Raw genomic sequence first — 12,160 nt, forward strand, 5'->3', positions numbered from 1 at the left:
AATGCTAGGAAGTCCACACAGTAGATTATTAAAGGATATATAGATGAATCCTATTTCTTTAGATTGATCTCTATTAGGTCTTTTGCTAATTAATGAAAAAGATATACTTAGAGTATTTAGATATAAAGTTCATAAGTGAAAATGTAATCGAGGATATGCAAAAGAAAATTTTCATTAGCAGGAGATATATTTTAGTAGGGAAAGGAGATTTTTTACTTAAAAAATAACAGAGTGTGTATACTGGGGGTGGTGAGTAGTGGTTGGGGTGGTAACTATGAAGACTGAAAAGCAGTTGAGTATTTGGAGGGAATTTGAAAATGTGTGGTACATCACGGAGAATATGCTTGTGGGACTGGAAGGCTTGATTGCTTAAATAGCATTTCTACTTTTTAGATCTTCGAAAATAAATTTGCCTTTTTTTCCCCTAGGCTGCAGAGATTTTTGATGGTGGAAATGGTGAAACCCAAACTACGTCTCCTGCCATTCCTTGGGCTGCTTTTCCTACAGGTACTACTATGCAGTAACTAGAATTATTTTTTCTTATTTACACTTTTGCCCTTTCTTTGAAAGCCTCTTTTTACTTTTGCACTTGGCCTTCTTTGATCTGAAAAATGGAATGACCCAGATTTAATTTAGGTTTTTTTCATAACATTATAAATTGCTTAACAAATTCTGCAGTGTGGCTTGAGGCATGATTCCAAAAATGATATCATGAACATTAAATAAAATTAAAGTATAATTTACATTTCCTAATTCGTCTTAGTTTTAGGAAAATGGGTTACCAAATAATATTTTTAGGCTGTCCAGTTGATTAATTAAAAAGACTTCTTATTCTTATATTCTAAAAATATCCTAAAGTAATTTAGCATCTTTACCAGTGTTTAAATTTAGAAGTGTTTCCCCCCCCCCCGGACGGTCAGTCAAAAGTATTAAACATTAAAATTTAGCCATCCAGGAAGTCAAATGCAAAAATAAATTCCATTATGAGAGATATTTTATGGAAGACCTAATACTCAGTATTAAATAATTAATGTATAAATAATACTTTGAATTTTCTAGACTTTTTGTTCTGCCAAATCATTGTAAAGTCAGAAGTAGAAGATGGAAGTATCCTTCTTTAACAGCTCTGCTTAGTCTTAGATTATTAGAGTTATTCATCCTCCAAATATTTTTCCATTGCTTATTATGCATTAGGTGCTATGGGAATGTGTCCTTTACTTCAAGGGAAGATAGGACAGGCACATACATACTTGTAATACGAAGCAGATTTGCGATTTGGGAAGAATGATGATTTCATCAGCCATTCGTTTAGTAAATGTTTATTTCATGCCTGGTATGAGTCAAGTAGTATCCTTGAAGCTGGGTATATATTATTGATCTGGGCTTTGAAGGGTGTTTATTATTTGAATAGGCAGAGATGGGAGAATGGGGAAAGATTTTGAAGGGAGAAAAAGAAACGAAACAAAGGTATAAATGGGGGAAAGAGGATGACATAGTTAGGATGCTCATTCTTGTTTGAGGGATTTATGTATGTGGTTTCCTTTGCCTGGAATTTCTCACCTTGTTTCCCACTGCCACTCTCTCCCGCTCCCTTATTATACTAATTCCTGTTTATTTTATGTGTTGTTTTTTGCTTTAATATGCCTTTTTCTGGGAAGCCTTCCCAGAGAACCCTCCCACGTCTCTGTGCGCCTATTTTCTGACTTGCAGTTTAGGCTGTAAATTTTGTGGGGTTAGGCACTATGTCTGTCCCTTTGTTATATCTTAAATGTCAAGCATGGTGCCTGGCTTATAGTTGGTTCTCAGTAACTTTTATAGGAAGAATAATTAAAGAAAAAAAAGAATGAGGGGAGCCTGGGTGGCTCAGTTGGTTAAGTGTCTAATTCTTGGTTTTGGCTCAGGTCATGATCTCATGGGTTGTGAGATAGCCCGGCCTCTGGCTCTGTGCTCAGCAGGGAGTCTGCTTGAGTTTCTCTCCCCCTGCCCCTTCTCCCACTCGTGAGCATGCATGCACATGCTCTCTCTCTCTTTTTCAAATAAATAAATCTTTAAAAAAATGAATAACTGAATGAATGACATCTAGAGTGGCAATGGAAATTGATAGGAAAGTTGGAATAATGATATTTATGTAATGGTTTAGGATTTTCAGTGTGTTGTCATGCNTTTCTCTCCCCCTGCCCCTTCTCCCACTCGTGAGCATGCATGCACATGCTCTCTCTCTCTTTTTCAAATAAACAAATAAATCTTTTAAAAAATGAATAACTGAATGAATGACATCTAGAGTGGCAATGGAAATTGATAGGGAAGTTGGAATAATGATATTTATGTCATGGTTTAGGATTTTCAGTGTGTTGTCATGTATTCCTTTATTGTAAAGGAGGTAAGGCAGCTATAGTATTATCTGTTGTACAGATGAGAAAATAATGGGTTATAAAAGTTTTGGAGTTTGATACAGATAAATATGTTTAGGGATGAAATCTAGTCTGTCAGATTATATTTCAGTTCTTTCTAAGTTAACTGTTTTTTTTTTGGAAAAAAAAAGCATCAGTAGGCCTGTCTGGCTGACTGGATGTGAGGGTGAGGAAGGAGTCAAAATTGATTTTTGAGGTTTCAAGCCTTGATTCTGAAGGAATGGTATTACCTTGAACAGAAATAGAGTATTTAAAAAAGTTGGTTTGGGACAGTGTGAAGCCTAATGAATTTGTCTTAGACTTGTGTATTTAAGGTACCTTTAGTTCAGGAGAAAGGTTAAGGCTGGTGTTCTTGCTTTGGGAGTTTTCTCATAGATATGACAGTTGAAGTTGTAGGAGATAACTGAGGAAACAGTATGTAAAGAGAATAGAGTTAAGTAGAGAAATTTGGATGTCCACAGTTAGGGAACAAGAGGAAGAGAAGGACAGAAGATTGAGAGGTAAGGAGAGTACGGGCTAGGCATTAGGAGTAGAACAATTAAAAGAAGGTATGGTCGCTAGTGTCAAAGGCTGTATGTGAGAGAGAGGTCAATGTGATCAGAGACTGAGAAGAAAAGCAGTTGGAAATGGCTTTTAAGGAAATGATTTCAGTAGATAGGAAGTTGAAGCCAAATTGTACTTTACAGAAGCAAGAACATAATCTGTTTTCCTAGAATTGTTGTGGCAGTGTATTAAAGAGTTGTATATTGTGGACAGATATCTAATTCCTGTTCTCCAAGAGTGGCTGTTATGTTCAATCTATGTATGTATCTGTGTTTGTCGGTCAAGTCCTCAAAGCCTAATTAGAATTCAAGAACAGTTCCTCTAGTGTGCGCGTATGTACACACAGACAGCACACCCATTTTATCCCTCACTCCCTTAAAAAATCAGACCTGATGAAAGTACTTTTTCTGAATTTCCTCAGTGACTTACAGAAGTGGAGGTAAACTAACCTGGCCAACAGTTGAAGTTAAGGCATGGTAGATGTTGGGCTCAGCCAAATAATCTTCCTCTTTTGTTGAAGATCGTTTCTCTTCCGCTGCCTGCTAGAGAAGTCCGCCTCTGATTCAGGTATCTGGAAGTTTAGATAAGAGTGATCTGAACAACCTAATTAGTGTAACAATTTAATTATTTACACACTAGAGTCCAGAGAAGATAGGAAGCTTTCAGAGATCTAAAGTAGATTCTTTTCAGTTTAAGAAAAGACTTTAATATTCTCCTCTTGTCTGGTTCACCACCTACACTCTAAAAGTTTGTAATCTATATGAAAAATATTTTTAAAAGAGATGATTATTAACCAGGTTTTACCACAGCTTAAAATCCAAAATTACTCAGAAACATTTGGTATAAGTTTTTAAAGTACTTGGGGGAGAATAGAAATTTTCATTCTTGGGGTTCGGATAAAAGACTTTTAAGTAAACAATGTGTTTAGGCTTAGTGTGCCTAGTGATTATCTTGCTGCAAGCTGGCAGTTAGTTAGAGGATGATTTCATAATAGCAACTGGGATAATTAGTTTATCTTGTGAACAGTGTTTGTTTATAGCCTGCAATACTATTAATGAATCGAGGTACCTCAGGTCATGCATCTCACTGTAATATTAGCGTTATTTACATAGTGGGACCTTTTAAAATGCTAGTTTCTGTGCAGAGCTGATGATGATATTAAAAAATTGCCAGTCAGAGTAAATGAAATGCACATGTTGGTTCTGTATACAAACTGTTATCTCTAAGCCCATATCTTATCATTGTATGACATCTAACCTGTAAGATGTGTCTCCACACTTCCATCATTGTGGGAGTTGGAGAATGTAAGCAAGAGACAAGTGAGTATGAAGGTATCAATTTCCTTTTCCTCCTGCCTTTACACTCCAGTAAAGGTGTGGTAATTATTACTTTATCTTAGTAAAAGATATTCAGTGAGAACAATTACCTTTATTGGGCATTTTCCTCTCTATTTCATAGCCTTTCCTTTTAGCTTACCTTCCGTTGTTATTCTTTTAGAAGCCTGTGGCTGGTCAAACTATGATCTACGTTTTGTTTCTGGCCGATGTCTGTTCTGTTACTTTGCGATTGCTCTGATATTAGTACATTCCCTCATCTCCTATCTGTTTGAGTCTCATTTTTTTTTTTTCAAAACAAGTTATGGAGCTTTCACTGAATCCATATCTCATAACTGCTCTTTCTTCTGAACTACTGTATCATTTTTTTTTCTGCATCATTTGCTTGGCACTTTGGCCAAATTTTTTTTTTTTTAATTGTGGTAAAATAACATACACAATTTACTGTATTAACCATTTTTAAGTGTATAGTTCAGTATTGTTAAGCATATTCACATTGGTGTACAACTAATCTCCAGAACATTTTCATCTTGTGAAACTGAAATTCTGTAGCCATTAAATAATAACTGCCTATTTGCCCCTACACCCAGCCCCTGGCAGCTACCATTCTGCTTCCTTTCTCTTCTGGATAACTCAGTGAAATAGAATCATATAGTGTTTGTCTTTTTGTGATTGGGGTATTTCACTTAGCATAATGTCTACAGGGTTCATTCATGCTGGCTTGTGTTGGAATGTCCTTCCTTTTTAAGCCTGAATAATATTCTACTGTATGTACAGACCACATTTTTTATCCACTAATCCATCGATGGACACTTGGGTTGCTTCCTTTGATTATTGTAAATAATGCTGCCATAAACATGGGTGTACTAATTTATATTTTTAAAAATATTTTATCAATATGACTGCTGTTTCTACTTTAGTCTAAACCTTCGTGGGTAGAGACTGTGTTTTAAACCTTTGTGAATCCTTAGTACCTGGTATAGCATTGTGCCTGTTAATAAGCAATGCTCAGTAATTATTTCTTGATGATTAGTAGAACAGACTCTTTTTTTTTTTTTTTATTTTATTTATTTATTCGACAGAGATAGAGACAGCCAGCGAGAGAGGGAACACAAGCAAGGGGAGTGGGAGAGGAAGAAAGGCTCATAGCGGAGGAGCCTGATGTGGGGCTCGATCCCATAACGCCGGGATCACGCCCTGAGCCGAAGGCAGTCGCGTAACTGCTGTGCCACCCAGGCGCCCCAGAACAGACTCTTTTTAAAAAACAGTAACTCTTTTTAAAAAAGTTTTTATTTTAATTTGTTAGCATATAGTGTTATTAGTTTTAGGTAGCAATATAGCGATTCAACAACAGTAACTCTTTTTAATTATTTTTAATTCTTTGGAAGTAATTAAATAGTCTTTCAATCACAAGGTAGAGGAAGACAAACCTAAACTTGCCTTAAAAGTATAGTAATCTTGGAAATCTTAGATAATTAGTCAAAGATGGCAAAGAAGCTATATTCTAGGGTTCAGTTAAATTTCTGGGTCATTCCCAATACAGACAAATGACTTGGAAATAATGATTAACAAGAGTAGTCACAGATTCACAGAAAGAGAGAACAACTGTTTTGCTGTTTTTGTTTTTTCCTGATTTCTTGTCTAGTCCTACTGTGTAGCAGCAGGTAATAGTAGAAGAGAGCAGAGTTAGACTAAATTTTAGTTCAAAAATATTAGGGTCTTGAAGCAATAATAGTAGTATCCAGTTCTTTTACTTACTTTTTTTCTTACTTATTTTTCTAAATATTTTTCCAAAGGAAAATCGTTCCAGATTTTGCATAGCATATAATATCAGAAAAATTTTGAGTTAACTACTCATAGAGCTGTATTTTTTAGAAAAAGAGTTTTTTTCTTTTTCTAAGGCTAAGAGATTCTTTTTTTAAAAAATAATTCTCAACTATCTTATAAATTTTTATAAGACTGGTAATGTTCTACTTATTAGGAAAATACCTTTTCAAAATGAACGATTATCTTCTGATACACACACATATATATGCACCTATAAATACAAACATTTATATATATTTATGTATTTTCATATATATTATATATATAAATACATCAGAACATAGACATACATACATAGATGGATATTTTGATTTCTTCTCTTTTCCTCATTTTTACCCCGTAATGCAGTTAGTCCTCCCTACTGTACCCTTTTGAAGGAAGGACTTTCTCTTTACTTGATCTTGCAAGTTCTGAGAACATTAGACAATTAGGCTTAGTTTGGGTTTAGTATGTTTTTTGATTATTTTCTGATTGTAGCAGACCCAAAGTTTCAGAATCCATGGGATTTATTTAAATTAATTCTTTAGTTTTTGTTGTTGTTGTTTTTGTTGTTCATTCATTCACTAATTCACCCATTTATCAAATATGTGGAAGTATACTGTGTATCAGCCACTAAGGGCCATGTGTTATGGACCTTATTCCATTTTCAGTGATGCCATATGAAAATTGTCATCTCAAATGACTGAATGTTTCATGAAATGCATTGTTAATATTGTTAAGTGCTTTTATCAATAACTTTAGCTTCAAATATTTGATAGAGGTTTCGTGAAAAGAATATTAGGTCAGAAACTGTTGTCATGTTGCCATTGTGTACAATGTGGGTGGTGCTGTTTTAGAGACAAATGACTGTTCACTTTTTACTTTTTAACTGTATAAATATAAATTGTCTAGAAAGCGAGGTGGGAGGCGAAACCTTGAATACTGTCCTTTCCAATATGTTTCTAAGTTACTTGCAGCACTACACAGAACCACATTAGAATGCATTGACCATCAAAGGGAAAAACAAGTGGTCTAGATAGTTACTTTAATCCACATTAGCTCCTTCAAAACAGCTTATATAGAGGGCAAACTAAACTGTCTGTCACAAGCCGACCCTTTAGAAGGAATAATGGGAATTGGACCAGCAGATGTTGAACCAAATAACTTAGATGTGGTTCACTTTGCATCTGGAGCTATTTGCATACAAAGCCAACAGGAAAGTTCAAACATTTTTCTCGAGACATTGGCAGAGAGAAACCTGGAAGACAGATGCCTTTTTGATTTCATGGTTCAGTTTTTCCATTCTCCATTCTCCTGGCCAGGAAAACCTAGGACAACAAATCGGTCATTTTATTAATATCCCATTACTCTTCTTGCTAACCCTGTTTTTCCAGTAGAATCTGTGTTACACATCTACAAGAGCTCAGAACCTGAGTCCACACATTTTTGTTTGAGAAAATATTGTTGTGATATTTTTCTTGAGATTAATCTGTGGTTTGCACGTAGTCATAGTAAACATTAACTGAATTCATTGGTCTGATCTACATTTTAGGTACAATTTGAAGGTGACTTATATTCACATACTTGTATTATAATAGACAGTTGGGTCATGTTTAAAAACTTCCCCTCTCTTCATCTTTGTATCTACATTAGACATTTTTGCTAGGATTTCCATTGTTGCATAATAATTTGGTAGTATCTTTATACAGATTGTTTGAATGGGTGATTGCCAGATAGCTTCCTTTTGCTACTTTATTTTTTTCTTAACTCCTGGGTTATTAACTTGCTTTCTTTTATTCTGGGGCCAGTTTTTACAAATGATAACTAAGGTGATAGCTTCTATGAGGCTGTGAGTTATTACTATACATGTAATATTAGTTTTCAGTAATTTATGGCAGCTCCTGTCTTCATCAATGCGTATAATAGGGAATATATCAGTGATTTTTGTTACGACTTTGAAGATTGGGTTTATTGCATAGGTTAGAGTCAAATAGCTCTGACTGTGGAGTGAGGAGTACTGGCTGTGTAACTTCTCTGAAACTCAATTATTTAATCTATAAATTGAAAAACTAGATGATATCTTAGCGTTCTTCCAGATTTTGAATCCCGAGTATATTTTTAAATTTTTTTCTGTAAGATGAATAGCTTCTACTAGGCGAATCATGGTGCCTGGTTTTAACTGCATAGTCCAAGTGATACAGTACTAATCTAATAAATTACATGTGCTCTATAAATAGCTATAAACATGGAACAAAACTATTAATATGAAGTACTATAATACTTAAGAGAAACTTGTTTTTTTCTATATATTTTAATTACTATCAGTTACTATTTAAACTGATTCTTGTAATATTTTATGGTACAATCTTTATGCATTCTAATTCTGAGCTTGCTTTTTAAAAAGACTGGTGTGATTTTTAGGATGTTATAGAATGCATTAAATTTTTTTTAAATAGAGCTTTGTAGGGATTTTCTTGTTTTACTGAAAAATGAAAGTTTGGCAGCAAATCACTTTTCTATAAGATGAAGATAGTACTCTGGCTCTTTGTCGTCATAATCCTGAATTAGCCTAAAAAATTTTTAAGCTCTGTTTGGGTCAATAACAGTAGGAATCATTGCTTAGGGCTCTTTTATCAATTTATAGATTTCTTTTTTTTTTTTTAAAGATTTATTTATTTATTTGACAGAGATAGAGACAGCCAGTGAGAGAGGGAACACAAGTTGGGAGAGTGGGAGAGGAAGAAGCAGGCTCATAGCGGAGGAGCCTGATGTGGGGCTCGATCCCACACTCCGGGATCACGCCCTGAGCCGAAGGCAGACGCTCAACCGCTGTGCCACCCAGGCGCCCCCAATTTATAGATTTCTATTTAGCTATCCTTATAAGTTATATTTCTTGGGTCTCAGAAAATACAGTCTTTATTGTTTTTGACAGCTAGGCACTCATATATATGTAGTATAAAGGCGTGAAAGAAATAGAAAACGGTATTAAAATTATACAGTGAAAATTTATTTTCTGTCTCAGTCCTGTAGTCCCATTCCCCTGTCATAACTTGTTTTACATTTTGTTTTGTAGCCCTTCAGATATTGTACAGGTGAACAAAAACATGAATGTGCCCTCTTCTTTTTGCACAAATGACCATGTCCTATATATACATACTAACACCTCTTGCTTTCTTTTCCCCACAGTAACTTGGAGATCTTTCCACAGGAGTACGTGCATGTCTTCCTAATTCATTTTAGTGATTGCATAGTACCCCTCTGCATGGATGTGCCAGTATTCATGTAACCAGTGATTTTCCTCCCAGTTTCTTGCTGTTGTAAACAGCCATGCAGTGAATATTTTTTTTTCTCCTGGACTTTGCTCATTGTTTTACTTTTGACATCCTCATTTCATATTTTAGACTTGTAGAAGTATCCCTTTGTTGAGGTGTTTAAAGATTTGGATGCTGTACTGTGTTTCTATATTTTGGATTGTTTCTGGAGAGAGATCCTGACACAAATTCAGAAAAAGGGATGCAGTGAATATTCTTGTATGTTTTTTCAGGAAAGCTGTTTTAATGTAGGTGATAATTTATATTGTTTCAGTGACTTAATGGGAAGGTTGTTTAAAATTACCACACAGTTTCCTACTAATATAATCATAGAGCATATTTGTTCTCTAACTCTAAATAATGTCAAATTTTATATTTATATGGTCACACATAAGTAAACACTGGCCGTGTTGAAGGTGATGGTAATTTTATGAGTACGTTGAAAATGAAATCTTTAGCAGACTGTGGACAAATTAATGGTAGCATGGTAGGTTGAAATGCTCTTTAGTTGTCACGTTATATTTTTATGTGTAAAATAATATTTATTGGAATAGCTCCAAATTAGAAACAACCCACATGTCAATCAAAAGTAGAAGGCTTAATATTTTGAGTGTATATTTATATAATAGAACACTTAACCATCTGGAAAATTAACAAACTTCAGCTACATATAACAACATAGGAGAATCTTGTGAACCTGTATGCTGCCCTTATAGTATCTTTAAGGCATCAGTGAGAGGTCCCAGTTGACAAAGTTTTCTATAATTTCCGATCCTAGTTCTGAAATCTGTGACATCTAGAGCATCAGCCCTCTTTTGGAATCTGTAATTCTTCTTCATGAGAATGGGGGCTCTGTGTTTTGGCTAGAAAGCCAGGGCTAAGTCTGATTCCGAGTGAGCCCCATGTATGAATCTTCTAAAGCCATCAGCCTGTTCACTCAGTTAGGATGGCATGGTGTAGGGGCCAAGGAGTAGACCTTCGTTATAGGGGCTGTGGATGAATAGTGCAATGAGAGACAAGGGTAGATTTCAGTTTGACCTAAAGTCTCTGGTACAGAGATGAGAGGCCAAGGCCAGACCTGAGGCTAATAAAACTGCCTGTGTCACTCCTCCTTCTCCCCCTCTTTCCCTTTACCCCTAGATTCTTGTTTTGGACTCTTAGGTCTACCTGTAGCTGGAGACAATAAGTTCTTCTACTTTGGGAGTTTCTCAAGTAGCCATAGAGATGGGGCTTGCAGGAATATGAGACCGACAGGACAGTAGAACCAGCATAGCCCAAGTATCTGTGCACAATGGTTTGATGTCTCTGGACTGGTGTCTCTTGTGAACACTGTTGTCACTAATGAGGATTTTAAATTAGCTTGCACCTTGTGCTCAGTCAGTTTGAGTTTTCTGGCCCTTCCTTCTTTGTTTTGAAGGTTGGGTATTTGATTTCCTCAAACAGTGTCTTTAACTCTCGGTGCTGTTCTTTTCTGCAGACGCTGCTTTCCTGGTGTTTCCTCTTTGAGGAGTACCATCATTTCTTGAGATTTTTGAGTCTTCTGATCCTTTTCTGCTCCTGTTCCCTCTTTTGTTTCTCTATTCCATGACCTGTCCGTCAGCCAATTCTGTAGGTTCCAAGTTTTGTCAAACATGGGGATCTTTTCACTTCTGTCTTCTTCCTTTTTTACTACCCCAGTCAGAGCCACCATCATGTCTTTTCTAGATGACTTCAGCAGCTTTCCCCCTGCAACCATTCTTACTCTCTTTCTCCCTTTCTTTAAGTGATACCCAGAGGGTGAGGGCAGCGTGAATACTCAGTAAGTGTTGGTTATTATGGAATTTCATTTTAAAGTGTACAAGTGTTTGAGATTTTTTCCTTTTTTGTGGATTCTGAATATCAAAGTATAGAACATTTGACTAAAATTTTGGAAGTTATAATTTTGACTGTACAATATTCCTCTGAATATTTTGTTGTAATCGCTACATTGAGCACTAAAGGTTGTACTTATTATTAGGATGTTCTCTTGAATAAATCATGTAAACTAATTGCATTTATAAAGTCCTGCATAATTTGGCCATTGCTGTTGTGCCTAATCAAAGTCTTTATTAATCCAACCTTGAGTTCTGTAATTAATTTACATTATTCTCTTGGCTTGTAGCAGTGTGTATTAAAACTTTTCTTTACCGTGAAAGCATTGCTTAGGTAAAGACAAAATTATTTTTAATAATTTCATTGTGAAAATTTTCTTCATTTAAATCGAAATTGAAAATCTTTTAAGGTTTGCTTTCTTGAATTGAATATGATAAAGGCTAGTTTTATTGTGGACCCCCTTAGATGGATGGTTTTGGATAATGGATCTTTAATAATGGCCAAGTGATGTTAAAATAAACACAGAGAATGCTTAAAGTAGGTAGAAATTGGAACAGAAAGATTAGGGATATACTTTAGAACTGTGAATAGATAGTGGAAGTTTTACTTAACCTTAGTCCTATAGAATTTTTGGAAGTCAGGTCAGCATGGGTATTTTGATCATTTTGTATCTGTCAAGTCTAAAGACAGAATACAGGAAAGTGGCTAAGAGGTGATTCAGCTAGCTTGGACAGAAATTTTAATTCAATTTGGCTGACCTAAGAGAGGTGACAAAATGCTGTAATCAAATGTTACATGCAGTTTGGTTATTAAGGAACACTTTAGCCAATAAATCAGTTACTTTTCTTTTTCAACCATTCCCTTAAAGTTGTTGTGAACATACAGCAATCAGAACATAAAGAAA

The 12,160-nt window shown here is 35.3% G+C and overlaps 1 protein-coding gene across 1 annotated transcript in view; it reads left to right on the top strand.

Moving 5' to 3' along the window:
* Positions 1-12,160, top strand: part of CCDC91 (coiled-coil domain containing 91) — a 322,822-nt gene that overhangs the window by 76,581 nt on the left and 234,081 nt on the right. Inside the window, exon 3 of the mRNA XM_034646529.1 lies at positions 429-507. Coding sequence (XP_034502420.1) covers positions 429-507 — 79 coding nt within the window. The remainder of the gene's footprint in view (positions 1-428; positions 508-12,160) is intronic.

The sequence above is a fragment of the Ailuropoda melanoleuca genome, chromosome 16 (assembly GCF_002007445.2).
Source record: "Ailuropoda melanoleuca isolate Jingjing chromosome 16, ASM200744v2, whole genome shotgun sequence".
Lineage (NCBI taxonomy): Eukaryota > Metazoa > Chordata > Mammalia > Carnivora > Ursidae > Ailuropoda > Ailuropoda melanoleuca.